At 36.0% G+C, this 25569-nt stretch overlaps 1 protein-coding gene across 1 annotated transcript in view; it reads right to left on the bottom strand.

The window, feature by feature from the left end:
* TLL1 (tolloid like 1) overlaps positions 1 to 25569 on the bottom strand; it is a 143313-nt gene that overhangs the window by 54966 nt on the left and 62778 nt on the right. Inside the window, exons 2-6 of the mRNA XM_074147087.1 lie at positions 22085 to 22195; positions 18076 to 18156; positions 15680 to 15832; positions 13996 to 14113; positions 1642 to 1820 (exon numbers count right to left, since the gene is read on the bottom strand). Of these exons, the coding sequence (XP_074003188.1) occupies positions 1642 to 1820; positions 13996 to 14113; positions 15680 to 15832; positions 18076 to 18156; positions 22085 to 22195 (642 nt within the window). The remainder of the gene's footprint in view (positions 1 to 1641; positions 1821 to 13995; positions 14114 to 15679; positions 15833 to 18075; positions 18157 to 22084; positions 22196 to 25569) is intronic.

Genomic DNA, 25569 nt, shown 5'->3' with positions numbered 1-25569 from the left:
ATTAATAAATCTTAACCATTTGAGAGTAACTGTGTGACTTTATTAATCAAGAAGGCAAACGTCTTCTGAAACACACATCAAATTCCTATATTTGGTATTTAGAAAGACTGTTCTCATTCACCTAACCCACATAAAGCCCCACATATTATGTTGCACTTCATGTAGAATCCATACATTTGCTGGCTTGGTTCTAAATTCCAGAAAGAAATGATTTTGACAGTAAAGAACCCAGAAGAACCCTCCTTGTTGAAGACTCATTAGACTGAATACTAAAGAGACTTTGCTTCATCAAAAGCAACTCACTGAGCCCCCATGTAATATAAACACTACAAAGTCGCATTTTCAAGAGCCAGCTGTTGCAACTTAATGAAAGCGGAAGAGAACAAAAGAATTATACTTCATAATTCCAGACCAGAAGTTCTTTGTCCTAATTAGTGTACTAAGAGATGCAAAGCACCCCTTACTCCTATTCATATTCCCATTGATGTCTAGCAACAAAAATGCAGTGGCATTAACATTATTAACCAACATAATTTGCATAATAAAACAAAATCCAAATGTCTTGGTGGTCATGACTTCCTGCTTCCATTTAGTGATACTCAAATTCATGCCACACCACAAAAAGTGGTTTCAGCCAGAAACTAGAGAGACAACTGAAAGGAGAGAGTAGGAAGCTGAGAACGGCACTCCAGCTGATTTCCCCATCACAGAAAAAGCATAGGGGAAGAGCGTTTATGGCACCTACACAAGTCAATGACACAGAGAGAACAGAAGGAAGGCTTGGATGAACGTGCCCTTTAAGCACTTCAGATGCTTGTGCTGCCAGTCATCTTCCAAGTCCTAGTTGAGGTGGCAAAGGTTTATTGCATCTCAAATCTATTTTGTTTTAAAGCATCTTCTACAGGAACAGACAAATACTCCAAGCTATCATTTGACAATTTCTAATTTCAACCCTTCTCGAGCAGAGAATTCCCTTAAGTCAAAATCAGTGTTTCACATTTATGAACACTGCAAAAGAAACATGCCTAGTTCCCTCCTATCTTGCCCACAGAACACAAGTGTAGGCACAACAGCTAGACTGACAAAGAGATGACAGTCACAGTTTAAAGTTCTCAGGTTCCTCAGGTGCTTTGTCTCGACAACTCCAAGGCCACTGGCTAAAGCTGCAAGCTCTGTAGGGAAATACTAGTTTCGAAACCTTGGGAACAGTTCCCATCTTTGTCACAGATTCAAAGTCCTCAGCTTACTTTCCAGGACTAAGCCTCCTGGGCAGCTAAAAAGTTATTGAGATGTTTCTACTTATCATTCTGTAAAGATTACAAAAGAAAAGCCTTTTCTCAAGCACCGAAACATGACTTTTAGAGGACTTTAGGAACAATGGCTTCCTTCAAAGTTTTTGAGCATGATTACTATTTCTTTCCTTCTAGCCAAAACTATTTGTCCAGATCTTTACATAAGATTGTATTTTAGTTGCAATATTTCATTTGTGAATCAGTTTGAGTTCAGTCTGTTTAAGAGGAGTAGCAGGCATAAATACTCATTTCTGCTATTCAGTGTTCAGTTTTCAGAGTTGAGCAGATGAAGAAAACACCAGAAATAAACAGATTTTTCTTTCCCAAAATACTTATCAGAACATCTCACCAGGCTGGATGTTTTCTCTAATGATGGTAACATGGTCGTCACGGTCTGGTCGTGTATGTTCGTGCCAAAAACCTATCACGTGACCCAACTCATGGACAACTATACCAAATTTATCACAGTTCTTGCCAATAGATATAGCCTGAGGACCATTTCCCCTTCGACCCACATAAGAACAGCACCTGTAATTAAAACACAAACACAGATGAAAATTTTCTTGCATATCTCTACAAACCATATAGGAAATTCAGATAAAATATGAGAAAGTATTACATAAAAAAAAAAATAAATCTGCAGAGCAATGCACTATCCAATTTTTGAAGTCTCACAAACTCCATTTCTAGTGCAAGAATGACTTATTATTCAGAATACCTAATAAAGGACACATGTATGTTTGGTGTTTTTTTTTAATTCAAGATCTTCTTAAAAGATGGTAGCTGTGGTCAACTGACTTGTAACTTGTGACCTTGTATCTCAGAATGACACAGGAACTTCTTTCACCCAAAGAATCAATAAAAAGAGTTGACCATCTCATCCATGCATATCACTGCTTTCTTGCCTGTGCACACTCAAGAGGCATACAGAGGGAAGCAGAAAGAATAAGTCAAGGTTTCTTCTGTGCCATACTTCTGCTGTGTGTCTGACATCACTCACCAGACTCTTGGTCACTTAAATTCTGATAGGTTTGCTTTATTTTGATCTGAAAACTCACCCTACTTCATTAGTTCCATCTATAAAGGGTGCAGAAATTACAAAAGTTAATTAGTAGACCTTTAAAAGATTCACTTAACATGCAGTTAAAAATACAGAAGGAAAATATCCGGAATGAGATGTGGAATCCTGTGATGTTACTGTGCAATCTCTCCTCATTTTTTGTTTCTCTGGCTATGGGTGATATACAATGTCATTTGCAACAACAGTGTATTAGGAGGTTGAGTGCTCTGGATACGCGTGAACAGTTTTTTTCTTACACTCATGTTTTCTTGTAATAAGAATCTTAGTTCCAGAAAGTCATATTTTCACAAGAAAAAACCAAACACAAACAACCCAAAAAAACCCCACTTCGCAACTGCTCTCATGTTTCATTCTTGTTCCACTGCAGTTCCATTATTCCAATGTAAACTGACAGAACAGAGATGCCTTTTTTAGCATTCATACTCTCAGCATTTATCTGAATTGTCTGCTTTTTGGTTAGGAAAAAAAAGTCTGCTGACTATACTAGCAAAAGGAGAGAAAGGAGAGTAAAGCAAATCCTACCAAAATGGAAGACAACTTAAGGTGTCATAAGCTGATTCACTGTCACCTCTGAAGATCTTAAATATTTCAAGCCAGCATTATATTCCCTAATAAAAGCCTGATTTCCCATCTCTGCTCTGTAAATTCTGCAGTCTGTGAGGTGGAATGGAATTGTACTGAGCAGATCACCTCCACCTTCTCCTTCCTCCCCCTCCTTTTTTAAAAACTTGGTTTCTGATGCAACATTTATATAGCAGAATATATTTGGTCCTTGAGAAGGCCAATGCTAGCATGGAGAACGATTCTATCTTTCATGAGCCTCTGTGGGCAATAAAGGAAGAGCAGCTATAGGAGCAATACTGATCCTGGATTAAATTCTACAGAAAACTCTTGCTTGTTTCTCCTTTTCAGGGTTTGTACTGGCAAAGAGACTTTTCAACTTTGGTTAGCTGGCCTGTCAGTTTTTCTTGGTTGGTCTTCTTCATTGTTTGTTTGTTTGTTTTTTGTTTTTTATTGTCTAATACAACTAGGATTTTAAAATATGAATATTAGAGAAGTAGAGCCATGGTATTTTAGCTCACAATATGTGTTCTTAGTAAGCATATGCTGATTTTACACTGATGGTTAAAATCAAGGATAAATATACCAAAAAAAAAAAAAAAAAGATAGAAATATCCTAAAATTATAAAGGCCGCACAAGTTACTTTAGAGGAAAATATTACTACAACATCCTAGGAAGGTTGTACCAAGAATTTTGAAACTATCTTGAAATTACTGTTGGAAAAGAATATTGTTCACATTGCAATCATTCCTTGCCATCTCAATAGCTGCTCAAGTATTCCTACCCTCAAAAAAAGTTAACTCTTTTCTTCCTGTTTTGGATAGTTCCAAGGATAGGAATGAATCACCTTTTTTAGGTCACAGCACTGAATTAGTCTCAGTGCTTCATCCGGAGTTGTGCAATATCATGTTTAATTAATTTCTTAAGGTGTCTTCCCTTAACTGCTCTCTTCAAGGCAGGTAAATAAAAACGATGGCAATTTAGACGCCCTGCTATAATTCTCTGTCATTGTCAATGTTGCAGGTTTATGTACTACTGTTCTACACCAAAAGACAATAAGGAGCACCTGTGTATTGCTCTGTATATTTCCCTCACTCTATATAAGCTGTATTAACACAAAATTACTATTTTAAATTTTTACAATATAGAAATGTTATTATAAACACTGATATAAATAATAGTAATTGGAAAACTACCTTAAGATGTGCCCTAAAAATACAACATAGGTGATAAAAATGAGCAAGATATTGCAGAAAAAAATGATTAAAATAAAAATTCAGAGTAGTTACACACTTTTATCTCACGATTCCACAGTGGATTTCACCTTTGCACGTGACACTGACACGGTTTTGCTTGACATATTTTTCAGATTGCGTGTTTGCAGACTATTATATCTACAGGAGATAATTAACACACTACAGATATTTTCAACATCACTTTTACCCACGTTTTTATCTTTCACTAATCACTCAACTATTTGAATATGTTTCTATTGTGCAATAAGGAAATTACCATAGTTCATACAATCTCTTATTTAGTCGTGCTCACCTTGGGGAGAAAAGTGTTTGGATCTTCGAGAAGGTTTTGCTTTTTTTTTTTTTTTTTTTTTTTAACATCCTACACAGTGCTATTCACTGTCCCAACCAATAATTAGAGTGGGAGTGCTGGTGGACACACTTTGTACTCTGAGCCAAAGGTAGTAGAATTTGCAGCAGCTCTTCATTCTCAGAAAAGTTCATTCATTTAAAAAGCCATTAGAGACTTTTTATCCTCAGTATAGAATTCCCAATTCACTGTCATAGGCACTAAGTACACCAAATAAATTTATCAAACACAGTTTCCAGGTCCCAGACTTCAAACCTTTTATAAAACATTGTTCCATGTCTTTGAATTCTTTGAAGTAAGGACTAATATCTGGCATTTGCCTTGGCAGTCTACAGGAAGCCAGGGTAGAAAACACAAGAATCAATCAGATGAAGTAATCAGCACTCTGTGAAAGCATGTCACCATTTCCATATTAAGTGAACTTAATAAGCTAGGGCTTCCTACCTATGTTAAGGTCACATACATCATCCTGGTAATTATGCTATACTAACCTTAACTTCCGCAAAGAGATAAAATGCACTGACAATGCTTGATGTTTTTTTTAAAAATAGAAAAGCATAAAATGCATGCAATCTATGAAAATTCACATTACACATTATTAAATATTAATAAAATTCCACTGATTCTTTCACATTTTGCTTTGGAAGGGACCTCTGGAGGCCTCGAGTTCAACTTTTTGCTTAAAGCAGTGTCAGATATGAAGTCAGAAGTTCAGGTCTTCACCCAGTCAGGTCTTGAAAACCTCCAAGGATGGAGGCAGTACAGCTTTTCTGAACAACCTGCTCCAACGCTTGTCTGTCCACACTGTGAAAAACTTATTCCTTATATCCAGTCTGATTCTCATTTTCTTCAGTTTATGTCTGTTGCCTTGCGTTCTCCCACCAAACACCATCATGAAGACCCTTGCTCCATCTTCTTGTTGCCCTCCCCTTAGGAGCTGTGGGCTGATGTTGGGTCCCCCTGAAGATGCCTCTTCTCCAATCGAGCTAACCCTGGACCCTCAGCATCTCCTTATAGGGCAAGTGCGCCAGCTCCCAGGCATCTTGGCACAAGGCTCAAGTGCTTCCAGATTATTAATATCTTTCTTGTACTGAGGGTCCACAACCGGATGTAGAGTCTATCTGTAATCTGGCAAGTGGCAAGCAGAGGGGGATAACCCCTTCCCGTGAGCCACCAGCTGCACTTCTGTTCACGCAGCCTGGGACACTGTTGGCTGCCTTAGTTGTCAGGGCCTACAGCCAGCTTTTGCCCAGCTCACTCTTGATGGCCTTCTCCACAGAGCTGCTCCCCAACCAGGCAGTGCCCAGCCTATCTTGTTCTTCTTTTGTAGGTGCAGGGCTTTGCATTTGCCCTTGTTGAACTTCATAAGGTTCCTGCTGGTCAGTTACTCCTGCCTGCCTGAGTTGCCCTGGGCGCCAGCTCTACCACTGAGCCTGTCATCTGGTCCCTCCAAACTTGGTGTCATCTGCAACCTTGATGAGAGCATACACTGTCATCTCTTCATGCATCACTGATAAAGATTTTAAAAGGGACAGATCCCTGTGATACTGCACTTTCAGTCATAGTCTAAGTCCAAGCCATTAGCCACAACCCTCTGAGCCCAACCACACAATCAATTTTAACCTATCTAGTTTTCCATTCATCTATAATCCTGCAGAATGCACCTTGAAGATTCAACACATTTAAACACATTTGTTTAAATCCTGCAATTTAATTCATAATTCAAAGCCTTTATGGTCTGAATACAACATAAGATGACAGTACAAAAGATTGATGAGAATAAAGTTAGGATAAGCACACATAATTATGAAAAGGTAGAACAAATCCTTTAGTTTAAAACAGTTTAAACACTTCTGCTGAGTCTTCATGTTTAACACCGTATGGAAACTCTACAGAGAAAAATTGCAATGTAGAACAAAAGAACATTAATCAAAATTTATAGTTGAAAGCAAAACAATGGGTTAAGACTGTAGGTTGTAGGCTATTTAATACAATTTCAATAGTTGCTTATGTTATTGACTTCATGTACATTACATGCTTCAACTAACAAAGACTTATTTGGTAGCTCAAAAATTTCCATAGATTTTCAATATAATTTTTGCACTGTGGCAATTTGGAGACAATTAGAGAAAAAGAAAAAAGTGAAAAATAATAAATAATTACTCTAAATATTACTGTCTATGGTGTCTCCATCTCTGTTTTTATTGACGCTATTCACAACAAGGGCAGAAGAATAAAGCAAGAATTTAACTACACTGTCTCTTCCTGTCCTTTTTACTTCATTTGGACTAAAAGAGGGTTTAACCTTTTAAGGTTGTGCACTATAACTTGGAAAAGGTCAGACAATAGCTGTGCAATAATAGCAGAAGAACAAAATGGCTAGTATAACATATTAAGTTATGAGTACAATTTGTTTCTATAAGAAAATAAGATAAATACCTAATTAACAAATTTACCAAATACAATTAACAATACCAAAAGGTTGATTGTTTCTCAAAAACAAAGGTGTTTAAATCACATCTGAAATTTTTTAGTGGTATTTTATAAATCAGATAAATTTTTAGGTTTTTTCAAAGATCATTTGACATTTTACTGTTGTAGTCATTAAAAAAACAAGAGTGGTTGGGCAATATCAAATGTGTATAGTGACTTTAGGTACCTCATTTGACACATTTGAAAGATGTATTCTTTTCATAAGGAAAAATTAACTGAAATTTTTTTACATAGTATTCCTCTAGGCTGTCTAACACTGGACACCTGAAACTCCACACACTGAGAATTATTTTTTTAATTCTGGTCTGCTCCTAAAAACAAGCAGCCAGATGAGTATGGTAATTCCCTTACACTGGGTACCTGACAGATTTCAAGTGTTTCCCAGAAAGTATAATCAAATGTATTGAGTGTTTCTTTACACATCAAGGAGAATTAGAACTAACACCAAGTCTTAAAATAACAGCAGCAGTGGGCACTTATATAGGGTTATTAAGATTTGCTAGGTTGAGTGTCATGTCAAGCCCACTAGATTCATAGATTGGTCCAGGCTGGAAGGGACCTCCAAAGCTCATCTAGTCTGACCTTCCCGCAGTAAGCAAGGGACACCCCCAACTAGACCAGGTTGCCCAGGGCCTCGTCGAGCTTCACCTTGAATATCTCAAGGGAAGGGGTCTCAACCACCTCCCTGGGCAACCTGTTCCAGTGTTCCACCACCCTCATGGTAAAGAATTTTTTCCTAATATCCAATCTAAATCTCCCCTTCTCCAACTTAAAACCATTGCCCCTCATCCTGTCACTGCAGGCCTTTGTAAACAGACTCTCCCCAGCCTTCCTGTAGGCCCCCCTCAGGTACTGGAAGGCCGCTATTAGGTCTCCCCGGAGCCTCCTCTTCTCCAGGCTGAACAAGCCCAGCTCCCTCAGCCTGTGCTCGTAGCAGAGGTGCTCCAGCCCCCTGATCATTTTGGTGGCCCTCCTCTGGACCCGCTCCATCAGGTCCATGTCCTTTCTATGTTGAGGGCTCCAGACCTGCACACAGTACTCCAGGTGAGGTCTCACCAGAGCAGAGTAAAGTGGCAGAATCACCTCTCTGGATCTGCTGGCAACACTTCTTTTGATGCAGCCCAGGATGTGATTGGCCTTCTGAGCTGCAAGTGCACACTGCCTGCTCATGTCCAGCTTCTCGTCCATCAGCACCCCCAAGTCCCTTTCCTCAGGGCTGCTTTCTAATACCTCATCCCCCAGTCTGTGTTTATACCGAGGATTGTTTCGGCCCAGGTGCAGAACCCTGCACTTGCTTTTGTTGAACCTCATGAGGTTCATCTGGGCCCACCTCTCCAGCCTGTCCAGGTCCCTCTGAATGACATCCCATCCCTCTGGTGTATCGACAACACCACACAGCTCGGTGTCATCTGCAAACTTGCTGATGGTGCTCTCAATTCCTCTATGTTGTTGATAAGATTCATCCAATAAGAGTCTGATCACTTCAACAATTGCATGAGTCAAGGGGTAAGGAAAACTAAAATAAATAAATAAATCCACAAAGGAAATTAATTGGCAATATCATGGGTTTGACCCCAGGTGTATTTGGCAAAAGACCAAGACCTCTCTGTGTTGTATGAGCAATTGTCATGCTCATTAAACTGAGGCAGCTGGCAGCCTTTAAAGCTTCTCATCTTTTTAATCTTCATTGCACCACATAGTAGTTGGAGGCAGTAACTCTTTATGAATCTCCAATTCCATTTATTCGCTTAGCTGATCAATGATAGCAAGCAAAGAAAAACAAATGACAGAGAGAAAGTGAAATGACTGGAATAATACACTCATTCTTTTAAGTAATACAGCTACTGTCAAAAATACTCTTTAAATAATGTGAAGGGAGAATCAGGTGGGGTTAATGTTGCACTTTTTTAAAAAGCTGCACTCTTCAGAACTTGATAATATAAAAATCCTCAAAAACGTCAACAGCAGCTTGCTATGGCACTGACTATATGAAGTTGTGGGTGAAAAATTACAGAACTTCATGAGCCTACTAGGACAGTCATCACAAAGCAAGAGAAAGAAGTTCACAAAATTCATGAACAAAATCTCACTTAAGACACAGAGGGGTTTTTTCTTGGTGAAAACACACCTCTTTCAGTCACAAATATAACTCTTTCTGTACAATGGAGTTATTGACTATGACCTGGCTTGATGAATTTTCTTATTGTCAGAGATCAATATAGTTGTAGTTACCAAATGTTCTGATTGACTGTCCTAAGAGGACCTGTTGTAATGGCAGAAGGCTTCTACTGCTTCTTCACCTGCTGAATGGAGATGATCATACCAATATTACAAAGAAGAGCCAACTGAGTCCATTCCTCAGTTAGCAGCTGCCTATCCCATTGTATTAACATAAATCACCCCTCATTCAGTTTATGTCTATACCCTGTTTTTTAGACTATGGCAGCTGGTCACCTGCACCTTGCTCACACCCACCGATCCTGCAGACCACGCCACAAGCAGCAGAGAAGCTGTGTCAACTGCTGTGGGCAGGAAGAGTGCCAACTGCTAGACTTAATGACAAGCATGAGTCAGCTCTAATGCCACAGGTTATTTAGTACAACTCTGAATTTCTTCTCATTCCATAAAAGCGATTGAACATCTTTTATAACATGTAACCCTTCTTAAAGCTAAAGAATGCTGCAAAAGTGTACCTCAGGCAATGAATTTACCTCTTTAACCAACTTTAAGAACTTCCTTGTAATGTCTATTTAATATACTAGCAAGTTCAAAAAACATTAAAGCACTCAGAAGCTGTTCAATCTACAACGTTTGGAGAAGCATGTGAAAAAGATCTGATTTTTCTGTACCTCAGACAGCTCTTTGTCAAATACCTATACAAGAGTATACAGCAGTGATTGTAATAAGTCATCTAAGGTTCGTCGTAAAAAGTACTTAAGTCTTCTGGTGGAACACAAAAAATGCCACAGTCAGATCAAAGGCGTGCTGAGATGCCAGAATGATATGACTAATTGTTATTTTTTGTCTCACTATGTAAAAAGAAGCTTGATCTTGTACTCAGTAATATTTATTAAGAGCATGTGACTAGAGGCCACTCCAGTTTGCTGACCCCCTTTTTGGCTTTGCATACAGAGAAGTATACTGACTGTCTTCAGGCACTTCCTATCTGATAGGAAGAAACATGAGAATAGAGAAGCAGTAGTGAACAAAGAGTGTTTTGAGTCTGTTTACAGATTAGACTTTTACTTCCCCTAATCAACTATCTGCATAAATATTTGCTGCTATAGATATTAATGCCAATGCACACTGTTTTGGTAGAAAAATCATAAACACTAGCATCTTAATGCTATATACTTATTCTCATATCTGCAGCTAATGGGTTCAAATAACTATCAGCAATTACAATATTTCAAACTACTGAGTGCTTCAGCTGTACTAAGAAACAATCTTTCAATAATTAACTGTTCTCAAAGTAAATAATAAACAAGACATGATGACAAATAATTATAGTTTAAGACTGCAACAGATGAAATTATTCTGATGGGAAGGAGGGATCCAGCTGTAAAGCTTCTGAAATTTTCCACACAAGCTTCCCATAAGCAAACTAGAGAACCCTGATATAAAGCAGAGTATAAGGCTGGTTGGAATATTATATGAAGCAAAGATAGAGAAGATGCTCTTTAAACTTGCAGTCTGAGAAAAGATTGCTAAATGCCATGAAGACGACTGGAATTGATAGCAACTTTAGCAGATTAGAGAAGACATCTGAAAAGGGAAATACAGCATTATTTGGGGTCCTGAGATGTGCAAAACATGGCACATGTTGGAACCAGTGACAGGGTATCACTGCTGTGGAAAGAACTCTGGCTCTTATTCAGAGTCACATCCCAACTGACCATGAGACAAATGTGGCAGCTGTTGAGAAACAGGAAGGCACCATGCTCAGGTACTTAAGCAGAAGGAGAGACTACAAGACATATTAATTACTGCTAGCATTCGCTCAGCAAACGTAATGCTTCATCCGGACAAACATGCCCTAGTTTTTGGTCCTCAATTTCAAGAAAGATGTGGACTTGTTGAAAAGAATCTCGAAGAGAATAACAACGTGATCAAAGGCCTAGAAAATATGACTTACCAGGAAAGATTAAATGAATTAGGCATTTTCTAGCCTAGAAGAAAATAGAACTGAGAGTGGACATAATAACAGTCTCGAAGTACATAATAGATTCCTTCAAAAAAGAAAGAGGAATAATTTATTTTCTATGGCCATGGTGAACAGGAAAAAAAGTTAATGTATTTTAACTGTAGCAAGAAATACCTGTCAGACTTCCTACATTTCTTATATTAAGAACACTGAAGTAATCATTTCCTAGCAGGCTGTGAAGTATTCATTTTTTTTTAGATTTTTAGAAGCAAGATAGACAAGCATATATCAGCAATTACTTAGTTATAGCTGTTTCTGTCTTAAGAATATGTTGAACCTCTTTTTGAGATCCCCTGCAGTCCTATAGGTCTAAGATAATCAAAATTTGTCTCTCGTTCATTGCAGATTTATAAACTCTCAACATTAGGAAGGCCATGTATCTCTGATAACCAGCTGCTATATTTCAAATATGGTCTTTTCATCACTGCCCTTCTGGGATGAGCTTCCCATGAACTGCTGCAAGAAGTAATGCATTACGCTTTTTCAAAATATCCTTAATGTTTACAAAGACTCAATAACACTTCGCTTGCTAGTGTGCTAATCCTGGCATCTGAGACATTTTTAGATATTGCCACCTGAATTTCCACATATATGACTGTATCCACTTTCTGTTTCATTAAATGTGTTATGTTTTGACTGTGTGCTCTTTAGGGCAGGGTTTATCATTTAGTTTTTAATTTGAACAGTGCTAAATCCAATAAAGTCTCCCTCATCTGTGAATGTTAGCTGCCATGGCACTGCAAACAATAATGACACAATGTGCTAACAAACCAACACAGCAGGGTGCTATGGGAAAGAACTGAGATTAATTTCAATGTGACTGGCCACGTAGCAGAAAATGTTTGCAGATGGTTTGGTGTCATTTTTGTCTGGGCTCTTTCCATAGAAAACCCTGCATCAGCACTGTATGCTGGTAGTCAGTGCATAGTGATTCCTGTTCACCCAGGGAAGGTGTTTTCTTATTTATCTGGCTCTTTCTGAAATGCCTTACAGATTCAGGACCATTCATTCAACTGCCCTAGACTGGTTTTTTCATCACTGGTGGACTGTTCATAGACACAGTCTTCCCTGTTTTTATTTTAAACTTGTTACAGCCTTTGTAAATTATTTGTAATTTGTAAACTGCCCACCAATAAAACAACATTAACTGTAAAGGATAATTGTGACTTTGAATGTAGACACTGAGTATATTCCAATCTTCTGGTTTGAACTGGTTATAATCCAGCCTTCACACTAAAGTGACTTGATCCCATGAAACATCAACCAGCCTAACAAACAGTGCTTTGGCTGGAGAGATTTTCTCTCTTTCGGCTTTGGGCACTTTGAAATTGTAGAATTTACTTTTCACAAAACCAAGATCTCTGTAGATATCACCATACTCCTCTTTCTAAAGTGCCTGAGACCATTCATATCTTTCACATCCTTCTGTTTAAATTCACATTGCTTTCTAGCTCTGTGAGTGCAGGGAACCATCATGATTGTTCTCTGCCTCCCATTTCTCTTCCACTTATATGCCAGTATCCCTGAATCCTATCTTACGGGTTGCATTGTTAACTAAAATAATAGCCATGCTGGGTCAGAACAAAAGTCCTTTCATTTGGCACTGTTTATAACGGGGGTCTCCAGCAGACCTGCGGGAGCACAAGAACACACAGGCAAGTTCATAGGTGCTCCTGAAGAATAAGCTCCCTGACTGTAAGGATCTGTGGCTCAGAGACTTTCCAAGGCAAAGGTGATGCCTTTCTTAAAATAGCCTAGGAATGGGTTTTATTGCATTGTCCTATGCCTTAAGAAAAATGTCAGGGTTAATTTAAACAGATAAGTCTACATGTAATTTTATGGGCTATAATTAAGTACATTCAGGATCATTCCTACAATGCAAAGAGGTGCCAAAACTTCTTCTCACAACCCTATCCGATCAAAATACAAAAGTAGGCATGACAATATTCATTGATCAGGAAGTCAGCAAGACAGAGCTGTTCACTGTGGAACGTACAAACCAAACAGGAGGTGACTATCAGAAGTACAGTATTTCCAAAGGTAGTGAGCACTCTTCATGGAAAGTGAACATGGTGCACTCAGAAAGTTCCCTGACCACTATACAAAATTAAGAATTCAGAGTGGAATAAATAACAAACATAGCTGACTGAGGCATTTGTGAGCAGAAATATCTGAAGATGGAACACAGTGATTAATGGAAAGTTGCGCTAATGCGTAATAAAACCTGTTTTCTTCACTTTTACACGTCAGTGACCTGGAAGAAGGAATTTGCAAAATGGTCATGAATTTGGTCATTAAACAAATTTGGGCAAAGACAGTCTAACAACAGAAGAGTTAAAATTACGATTAACAACAATTAAGCTGGAAAAGGAATATGGGATAGATGTCCATACATAATTCAGCAGTAAGCATGTGACATGGAGAAAGCTAAGAATAAACAAATGATGAGCCTGAAATACCTTTAGAACAATACATATAAATATTAAAAGTATGACAGAAAGCCAAATATAAAAGCCTCACATCTATGTATATATAGCAAGATCATCTTATCTAGAAATAGACAAAAGAGGCATAACTTCAAAAAGTTACTATACATACTGCTTTCAATGAACCTAAAGCCAAGCAGAACACATGTATCATTTAAATGCAGTAACTATCCATTTTTCTGTGGAGTATATATTCACTTGTAACTGCAAAGCTTACAAACATGGCCAAACATTGAAAGCACAAGTGTCTGTTACTATACATACACACTTACCCACATGGTCTGTATGTAAAAACAATATAACTTTCTTCATCACTTCGTTCAATAAATGTAACGCACGTGTACTTTTCCCAGTGCCGCATAGCCTGTTTGAACATGGCGCGCTGGGTGCCTGGAAGAATAGTTGCATGAGATGAAATAAGATATTTTTCTAACTGCGTCTTATTCCTTAAAATCAGATTTCAATACTAGGAATATAGGCCTGAAAGGAGTCACTGCATCATGAAGTCCTGTGTCCCAGCAGACCCATGTACTTCCAGATTCCAATTAAAGGGATACTCAGACCATCAGCTTTTCACAACATATCTGTCTGCAAAGGGACCAATACTGCCTGACATACTCAAACAAACATAAAACCTGCAATAAAAAGCACAACTATGTTACACTAGAGGAATACAGCAGAAGAAATACAGTGTTGCTTATGTATATGCATTAGCATAATATTTGCTAAGCAATTTCCGAGATGAAATTATCAAGTGAACCACACTGAGGAAAAAAAAAGAAAGAAAGCAAGCAGAAAAAATACTGAGAAACCCTGGATCCTAGCTATCTAGCCAGAAGAAAAAAAAAAAAAAAAAGTCTTGCAAACTTTTGCAAAGATGTATGTTAAAGCACAAGATAACTTTTTAAAAAATAATTTAAAAATCCTGTTTTAAAATTAAAGCCAGTAAAACCTCAAAGTTCATAAAATCAGCAAGTTCAAATCACATCAGGATCCTAAAAATCAAAGGTTATTTCATCCCATCTTGCCCTTTTCTTTTATCTTTAAGCAATATTTGCTAAGCTTTAGAATTTATCTTTCATTATGAAAAAGGTAAAGTGTTTAACATGATATGCTTTCATTTAGTTTACTACCATTATTTCAGAAGATGGTAATCCTAAAGCAAAGGTCACATTCAGTACAGTACTATGTAAATACCCAAAGTAAAAGTTTGACTCTAGCTGTCAGTTTGAAAGGAATTACTCTGGTTTCTCCATACACGTGTACAATGTGTGAGCATTTGTGTGCTGCTTTTGGTTCCCTGAAATACCGTGCACAATAAATAAGACGTTATTACATATCTTTTCCCATCCATCTTTGCTTTTCTCCCTGCCTTTTTTTTTTAAATTACCTCTTACATCCACATAGATATTGATCCATTTATATTTTTCAGGGATAACAAATGTTTCAAAATTTTTCTACAGTTTTCTACTGAGTTCTATATTTTTTGAAGTCAGTCTTTCTTCTTGTCATATATAATGTCTGTGTGTGAAAACCAAACTGAGGAATTAAAAAATACATGTGAGTCAGTCTGTTGGGTGAAATCAATTTAGCAGAATTCGTCACACCAGTTAAATAAGTTATATTTTTGTGCTAAATATCCTGCACTTTTTAAAAAATAGATTTCATGACATTCTGTTACTTAGGCTCTTGAAAACAAACATGCAACGAGAAATATTAGGCAAAGAAAAAGAGCCCTGTCTTTCAAAAATATAGTTATACATTTTTATTATGTAGCTTGCCTTTGGGAACAATTTTTTTTGAAGTATGACTAATATTTTCAGAACAGACGTACGTCAGGCCTGATCCAACGGAAACCCTTCTATTGACTTCTACAGTATGACTTTACTTTAAAAAAAAAAAAGAGCAACTAAAAAAATTCATATTCCTCCTCCCCATACAAACCACAAAGCTTACCAGTGAAATTTCCACCTATTACATATGGAATGACACCCCCTGGCCATATTCTTTCTGTTCGTGATGTAGCAGCTCTGGGAAATCGGTTTTTCTCGGTTTTCCCTGAGAATTTTACAGTAGTTCTTCCTTTAGATGTATTATTTTGCTCAAAGCCTGTAATTATAATTAAAACACTGAATGAGATCACACAGAAAAAAAGGAGAACATTTATTTTCCGAAGGTCAAATTCAGATTATTTCTTTATGCCCTTTAAAAGTAGGACATTGCTGTTATGCAACAGCCTATCCTTACTTAGTTTTCCTAGAAATGCTTATAATGAAGAGTCTAAATCTTCATTTTTCACACATATCTAGAGTAAAAATTTGCACACATATTTATCAACTTGAAGGCAAATGGCATAATTTCAACTATATTTTCACATTAAAAAAAAAAAAAAATCACACTTCCTGTGTATTTTTTTTTTTTAAATAAATTAGGATTTGTTCAGCAAGGAAGGAAAGACTTTAGACAGACCCAAAGCATTCACTGTCCTTTTTATTTCTATTTCAAGATCTGGAAAAATCAAGTCCATGACCATCCTTAAAGCACTGGACAGAAAGAAACCCTTAAAGTACTAGATTGGCTTTTATCATGAGAAATTGCAAGGGAAAAAATAGATAAATTATTTGTAAAGTTGTATATATGTGGATAAAGTCAGGGAGGGTCATTTCTCCCTCTGATCTGCATCACCTGTAGCTATTACTAGTAGATAAATTTTCAGATGAAAACATGACTGTTGTTTTGATAGTAACCCCACAACACTTCAGGATGCAAATACATGCTTTTCATAAACAAGCTTTTGGAACCCTATAGGTATTACTCATGGCTGGAAGTTCTTCACAAGGCCAAAAAAATGTCTACTGTTTTCAGAGACATTACCACCACTTATCACATTACAGACAAATCTTTCCTACATCAGCTGAAACTTACTGTGACAACAGAAGAGGATAAGGATAGTTAGAGAAGGACTTACACACAACAGGTGCTTCCTCTGAAGCAGTTTGTAAGTTAGCCTGCACATCAGGGCAGCTGATTAAAACAGATCACTTGAAAGGCAGTCAACAAATCCTACTCAGCGGGCTTGAAGTTTTATTCCTCATTGAAGAGTACACCTTCCCTATGTGAGTATCCCCTGTGATACCAGTTCCACCTAAGTGTTAATGGCCATGTCAGAATCAGGGAGGATTCCAGGGCAGGATCACAGTAGGGTATCTCAGCATAGTCCCAGGGCTGGGAGAGCAGCAGAAGGAAGAGAGGGAAGAAGCTACAGCACAAGGCAGGGAGAAAGCTCTTGATATACAGGAAGACAAACCCGCCTTTGTAAATAACTTAAATTATATCAGAAATTGTATAGAAAATTTCAGGGTTTAAAAAAAACACTCAGGCAAAGCAAATAACTGTAATTAAATAAGTGTGTAAATGAGAATTACATAACAGTCTACAACACAGATAGAAACTTTAGAGAAAAGCTACTGTTACACTTAATATGTAGTTATTATTGAACACATCGCATGTTAATATAATGTTTTACCATTCTAAATTCTTTTTATCAACATTCTTTTGAACTAGAAGAAATTTACGCCAAATTGCATGAAAAACATGATAGGCATTTGTGCAATACTAAAATTGTAATTCTTTTATAAATAATGAAGAAAATATACCACAACACATTTGCAAAGGCAGTTACTGTGCTCTGGTTAATCTCACAAGATATGCAGTGATGCATTTAGACAATGTGGTGTGATTTCAGTGGAGTTTCACATATTTTATTTTTTGAGGCTGCAGTTTCGTTATAATGAAGTGACGTCTCCTTCCACCAAATATGGTGAGTAAACTCAAGCAGTATTAATGGCGATTCCACTTACACAGCTTGATGAATTCAACCACATTCATACTGACAAGAGTATGATTAGTAAAAAAATGTGTTTGTTCAATGTAACACATCGTAAATGCTTCAAACACCGTATGAATCATCATAATGCCCCAACTGGATCCAGAAAAAAATAAATAAATAAAATTAGCAGCTACGCATCATAGCCCACTTGTACTGAAAAGACATGGTATTGAAATTAGTTGAACTGATAACTGAACACAGCCACACAAAAAACCCAAGGAATTTTTAATATGAGATTTAAAACTATATATGTTTAGCTTCTGGATTTGATGCTGGAAGTAGACCTCTAAGCAAATGTAACAATGAGCTAATGTCTTCATGACTATTCTTGTACTATTTATTTTATAGCTTGTTTATGCTAATAGTAATACAGAAATCTTTAAAGTGTTAAAGTATTATCATCATTAATGTTCATGATACATTATCACATCAGGCAACCTGCTAATTTAAACAGTGAAAATACCAGAGCCAAATCTTCTTATCCTGTCTATAAGCTGATAGAGGGCACCTCGTTTTTTTGACTTCCCATGCTCTCCAAAGCCACCTTTAAAAAGAAAAGAAAAAAAAAAAAAAAGGAAATTTTACAAAAGTTACAAACATGGAATCTTACACCTACAGCTACTATATATAGCCTGGAGAGACTAGAAAATACCCCATAAAAACTGCAATGCGTCTTAAAGGAAATTTAACATTCTTCAATGATTCGCATACAAATTCTTCAAGTATTCTTGACAATGAAATAAAAACACATTTTTAGCTGAAATTTTTCTAATATGCATTCCAGAATGTAAGCCAACATGTCTTTGTTATTCAGACAAGTCATGACAATTACATCATCTAATTATTATTTGGAGCTTTTTTTCTTCCTGGTGACCTTGACATACTCAGAGCCATATTGATTGACAGCTAAAAGCCTTACTCTCACAAAAATTTCCTGAATGCGTGCCATAATCTTCTCATTTCAAGGGAGGTAAAGAGGTAAAACAAAGTCTGAATTTTCATCAGAAAACAAAACAAAACAAACAACAACAACAACAAAACCAGAAAAAAACCCCCAAACTGATACAAACTTAGTAAGTCTGATTTTACCATGAAAGATTTGGTTTTCTTTGTTAACGTGCAAATAGATGTCCAACGCACTCTAAAGGCTTTGAAACATCACATGCTGGTGTATATTATAGTAAGACCTCTCAGGCATATATGTTCGTGTCGTTTCAGTAATCAATAAGCAAGAAAAATTAAGCATGATTTTAACATTTACTGTGTTATTTACAGAAATGCAACACATTGCAGAAATGTGTAAATCTGATGCATTTGCCACATACTCTTTTTACCTGTAATTGTTTTGTGGCCACGAGTGCCTTTGCAAACACCAGTAAACCAAAAGAATGAACACTGATAATACTGCACTAGTCAATAAATCATTCAGAATTGTTCAGAAATTTTTGTGATTTTCAGAAGTTTGTAGTAGGTTGTATTTTACATATTTATATATTGTATAACTGCTATAGGACAAGAGAGTTTTCAAACTACTTTACAACAGCAAAAGTAAAAAGGCAGAAATAGAAGGGCCACTGAAACCTCCAACCACCACTAAAAAGACCTTTCCCAACTTCCCATAAAAACGTCAATATATTTGTGGGAAAATATATTTATTAAACAACAACTTAAAATCATATTACAGATGAGAAAATTCCATATAAGGTAAATGAGTTTATGTGGCTGCTCAGTGAATAACAATGTGCCTAATTATTTGGATTACACTGTCACATAGTTGCTGCCTCCCTTGAGAAAAATTTTCCAAATTTTTTAAAACATTTTAGATAGATGAGGTAATAGTTCAACACATTCCTTTCCAACAAGTTACTTGGTAACTATAATGTACGCTACAGAGAATATAACAATACCATTCCTTGTATTGATCATCATTAATGTAATTGACTCTCGTGTTAATATTCACCTTATATAAAGATTCCAAACAAATATTAAAAAAATCCTTAAAAGCATCAACTGTCACAGACATAGCAGAAAAAACAAAGAATCCATTATTTACTTAAAGAAACTATTCTACTATAATTATTTCTAGAAAAAACACATTAAATAATAATTTCTGTGTTAACACAGCCTGTGTATTCCATTTCAGTGAAAAACTGAAGAAAAAAAAGTATCTCACATAACTATTTCAATAATATACAGCCTTGCCAAGCCACAGTCTAAAAAATTTTAGGAAAAAAAAAATATTTGCTGCATCTTCTCAATAGTTCAGGCAGGAGAAGGAGGATACTTTTGGCAGTTTGGACTCATAATAATATATACATAACAATTTTATCAGCTTTACTGCTGTTTCTGTTTACAATGATTATGTGTCTTGCTTGGACAAAATGACAAATGAAATGACAGAGCCACACTCCGAGAAGCTCACAGATTAAGTACCTGACCCTGCAAATCCAGACAGATAATCCTCACCAAAAGTAGTAGTCACATAATGTGAATCAGACCTTATGAGCCTCAGGATTTTTAATTAGTAGATGTAAAATATGAATGTGTTTTCTATTTTACAGGCATTTTATGTCCCTTTTCCAGTTACTACCCAATATCAACTAGTTAGTTGTAGGCAATTTACTCTTTTGGAAGTTAGAGGGGGAAAAATGCACATTAGGCTGTGAAGTTTGCAAAAACAGGTTAAGTTGCTAGTTTATGCATCAAAATACTGTAAATTTAGAAAAATAATTACATATGTAAAGTGTAAAATTTTCTCCAGCTGTGTTTTTAGAAAAATCAAGAATGTTGAAGCTTCACTGAGAACCGTTACGAAATCATTAACTTCAGCACAGTTTGTTCTCCAAAGTCCAGTCCCACTGACCATTGTAGTTGCATTGATTCCTCTTGGGCAATAAAGGTAGAAAAACTTGACCCAAATGCGTTAGTAATCCTCAATAAGATGACTCAATGTCCTGAATAGGATACTGCCCACAGGAAAAGATAATGCACAATTCTCAGGACAGGTAAGGAAAGAAAATTAAATAATAGAATATTAAATATTATTTTAAAAACAGCTTAGAAATGTGTATTCTTTCTGTGTCAACTGACAAAAAATTAACTGTGCAGTTCAAAAGAAAAAATAGAAAAGTAAGAAGAAAATGGAAAGTCAGCAGGCCAAAGAAATCACCCGACCGCATCCACTTAAAGGGGAAATGACCGAACTTGCTCTCTACATTTTGTCAGCAAAACTAGTGCCTGAAATACCTTCAAAGCCAATTAAAACTATTTGTTCGGGGAAAAGAGGGGCAGGGAAACTGCTGACTCTATTAACATTTTAAAGTCGAGTCTTGATCTAGAAATGATCAAAGGCATTCATGCCTTGAAAAAACAAGTGGCTTAAAAAAAGATATAAAATAATTTTTCAAGTTGTTATACAAATAGTCTTATCATGACATTAACTAGGAAGAGTAAAAATATTTCAAATATATCAATATTGAATGGTTAAATTGAAAATTGCTTCCTTGGTCTGAAAAATTCCTTTCTGATCATTACTCCAAGTGATCCTTATTTCCACAAACCAGGAGCCATCAAGTTAATAGTAGCTCAGTTCAGGAACACATAGAATATGCTTAACCGAAAATAAATTTCAATTACGATTTTAAACATTTTCTAATAGCATTTTTGCCACGCTTTTCCTAAGTAACTTGGCTTTTTGGGTACCATAACCTGAAAGTTTACAAATGACAGTTACAAATTTACAAATCAGAGCCTGAAAGCATAGATATTTTTAGATATTAGACAGACATCCATTTAGACGTGGATTATGTTTTCTCTCTCACACACACATATATATTTACACATAAATAATATATCTTTATCTATATGTCTGAATATCCAACTGCCTGTGTTAATCAGATTGCAGCTTCTGGCACTAATGCACTGTGTGTTGATGATAGCAAGAAAAAGTATTAAAATTTGACAGATAAATAGTTGCCTTTTAGACAAGGCAAATTCTAGCAAGGATGGCATGTTCTTGTGCTGCTTCTAGATCTAAGCACAGATCTGAATGGAACTAAAAAAAAAAGAGCAAAAAGAGAGGTTGTAATCCAAGTCCCCCAGTCTCCCCTCCAGGATTTCATGTATATACTCCATAGGGCATTTGGACTGCTATCAAGAAATTTAGCGATGTGCAAAGTTTTACAATTTCCTTTTCCACATGATCACCTGCAGGGTGGACTTACAGTTCCTACCAGCTTCTGCTCTTCAGCTCAAGAAGATATTTTAATCGGAAATGCCAGAATAAAATTAAAATTTTAGCTTTTTCTCTTTCCCTGAAACAAATTTATACTCATTGTTTAATACCTTTTTAAAGTGTAAACTAAGATTAGCAAAACATTATCGTGACTTTCTACATTTAAAACAGAGATTGCTTTCTATGCAAAACTAAATAACGAGAAAAACAAGTTAAAAGCAAGCTTGAAGTATCATACCTGTGTTATGGCCAAGTCTTTCATTGGAGTGCTGCGTAAGGTCAATCGTCCTGTCAATTTGAAAGATTTTTAAGTCTTCATCATCTAAGGCAATATCTCCCCAAAAGACAGCTTTAAACAAAAAAGAGCTCAATTTAATTAAAGAATTTCAGATTGGTTTTAATGTCTAAATAAGACTACAATGCCATGTTACAACCCTTGGGAAAATACATGACAAATATATATCACATAGATTTGCTTACTGATCTCTATTTTTATAGAAAGAAAACTACCTAGAAAAAGACAAATAATTTGTTTCAGTATTGTCCTAAATTCTAAGTCTTTTTAATTTTGTTACATATTGCCTAAATGCAATCATTTAAATGTAGTGTCAATCTATTAAAAAATTTTCAGCGTATGTTGTTTTCTGTAAGTAAATGCAACAAAGAATAAGACACTGAAACGTGTTAACATTTAAACTATGAAGTTAAAAATATACAGTACTGAGAAAATATAATCTTTACATATCCTTACATCCTCCTGAAAATGTTACATTGTTTGCCTCAGAGAATTAATATGGTTGTCTGTTTTCTGTTAAACTGAGTGAAAAAACCTGTATTTTTCATTTTCTTCTTGATTATTTGTATACCTTTTTTTTACAGTTAATCTCACTATTAGGCTTCTTTCAAATACTTTGCTTTTCAGACCTCCAGACTCTCTTTCTTCTTTTTAACCTTTCTTTGGCTTTTTTGGTGGGTTGTTTCTTCTCTCTTTTCCTGTTCTCATTCAGGTTCTCTCAGTTTTTTTTCTGTTTGACTTTTGCATTGCTAACTCGTCTTTCCTAAACTGCCATCACAACTCAATGAACCAAGATATGGGCCCTCTTGCAAGACTTAGGGATCTATTAACCTCAGTCTTTCATCTCTGCCTATTTTTGTTGAGATTTTGTCCTGAAATTTCCCTGCCAACTCAAACTTATCATTAAAGCTGAACTCAACAGGCCAAATCCCCAACTGCTGTGAGTGAAGTCAACAGAGCATATACCAATTAACATGAGCTGAATTGGTTGTTTATTTTCTTTATCCAAATTCTTCCTTTTCCCTCTCTTCACTGCCTCTGTCAATAGCTCTATTATTTGTCCCCTCTGAATCACAAAATCCCTGGGTTCAATCTTGGTGTCATCTTCAACTCTTTCCCTTCTTTCCCCCATCCAGGAAGACATCACTAACTCTGCTTGGCTGTTCATTATACAGTTCCACAGCAAATTGCTTTCTTTGATTCCATACAACTAAAATCTTGTCCAAACTCCAGCCACTGCCAAATCATGCTCTCTGGTCCCCTTCCATTCAAACTGATCCTAAACATTGTTGTTAACTAGTATACTTTTTCTGTCTGTTCTTTATATCATGTTGTAGAGACCATTCCTCAGTCGTTTCACAATGCTGCAAAGGTTACCTTTTTCCTATTTATTGATGCTCACACTCATTAGTATTTAATCAATTCCATATCAAAAAAGTCTTTACTTAAGCAAAGAGATATGTATTTCTAAAGAACTCCCAGATATAACGTTAGTTCCTTCTATCTCCATTATTTTTCTTGAACACAATGCAACTAGGATAGATCACATAGAAAATACCTTTGATTTGTCTTGTAAAATATCTTAAAAAAATAGATCAGCTCCACAGAGTTTGAAAACGAAAATGAAACTTTTCAATTAAAAACAACCAACATCTTATGTCTTTCCTAAATACAGATATTTCCATGTATATAATTTTTGCACAAAAAGATAAGGTATCTTAGAAACCACAAGTATTTGAGACCATTTCTGAAACTGTTTGGTCACTTCTAACACGTTTCTGAACACTCTGCTTCCAAGGGTCACTATTTCCTAATGTTCACATTGGGGACATCTTCCTCTGGCTAGCCTGCTCTCACCAGTGATGGTTTTCACCAGCAGGTCAAGAGACAGAGCTAGTGGCAGCTCTAGATGTTTTTTCCTTTAAGTTTCTAGGAAAAAGATCTCAAATTCTCAGGGTTTTGAACAGTGAGGGGGGGAAAAGTCAGTAGTATCCATCTGACTCAAGTTAAATATTATTTATTATTACTATTATAAACACCTTCTAGAGATTTCTCTTGGAAGTCATTCATAACAGGGGCCACTGTATAAGCACAATGAAAGATTGCAAACTTAATAAACAGAACAGAAAATTGTAAGAGGAAGAAACTATTAACATTTCTGTCTACAAAGATGTAATGTGACCCAGTAAAGGTCACAGAGCTTGTCCATGCCAGACTCAAGGAAGTGCTGAAGCTTAATAGCAAGCCCATTTTTATTTCCTGGCAATATTGAGAGCTGACAAAAAGAAGGTTCTGAATTAGCAATAGATAATGCAAAAAATAACTCACTGATAGAAATGCATTAGCAGAAATCACTTTGGTTTCAGTGTGTAGTACTGATGTATAAATATGAAAACCCAAGGCAAATCGATCTTCAGAAAAATAATGAAGTAGAAAAAATTTTGGTGGAAAATATCCTCCCTAGTCTTGATGATGCATATTTATTACTTCATTGTGATAACATTCACTTTTCCATGAAAATACAAATAGCAAAAACTAAACCCTATGAATTTGTCTGACATAAATACTTTGAATTTGTGTGTGCTTATATAAAATATACCTCACTGTTCAGGCAAGGTATAGTAACTTTGTCTGTTAGGTTAGAAAGGAAAACAAAGCTATGCTATTTTTGTTAAACGTCTGGACTGCAAGCTAGCTTTGATTAACAACCAAGCACAAGAGTAACTTTAACAATAATATAACCATGGTAATATAACAATAAGTGTTGATGCAAGCTTGACGTAATTGTAAACAAGTAATCGGTGTGACCAATAGGAGCTAGGTTCTCTAACATATGAACTGAATATGAGTAAACACTGAAGAAAGAAATGTATATGATTGATTGTTTAAAAGTAGAATGAAAAGTTTGAAGCTTTCTTCAGGCCACCGTTTTTTTGACACAAAGCAATTCTGTTTTGCAGAAAAAGACAAACATATAAAAGACAAACATGACGAAAGGCAGAATGATAGAATATGACAGATTTAACTCATTTGACTTTAGAAATAATTTAATAATTGCCGCTATACTTTTACTGAAATAAACCTGTGATTTTCTGAATTAATTTCAGTGCAACTGGGAAGATATATACCCAGCAAAAGAAACCAGCAGTAAACTGGTGCTATTTAATTTCAATATAGTCTAAACAATCAGCATCTGACACAAAAAAAGGAGTTAACTGCTTTTTTTTTTTAATTAAAAAAAAAAAAAAAAACCAAACCAACACCTTTTTTCCAATGAAAGGTCTGCCCTGAATATAAATTCTACCCTTCAAAGCCTGAAGCATTGCTCCATCTGAATTATCCAAAAAAATAAAAACAGGTATCTCCCACAACTGTTAAAAGTATCCTGTAATTTTTTGGAATGCTTGTGTAAGTGTCAAACTACTTTG

Source organism: Numenius arquata, chromosome 5 (assembly GCF_964106895.1).
Source record: "Numenius arquata chromosome 5, bNumArq3.hap1.1, whole genome shotgun sequence".
NCBI classification, from domain to species: Eukaryota; Metazoa; Chordata; class Aves; order Charadriiformes; family Scolopacidae; genus Numenius; species Numenius arquata.
This window is presented reverse-complemented; position numbering and strand designations above follow the sequence as displayed.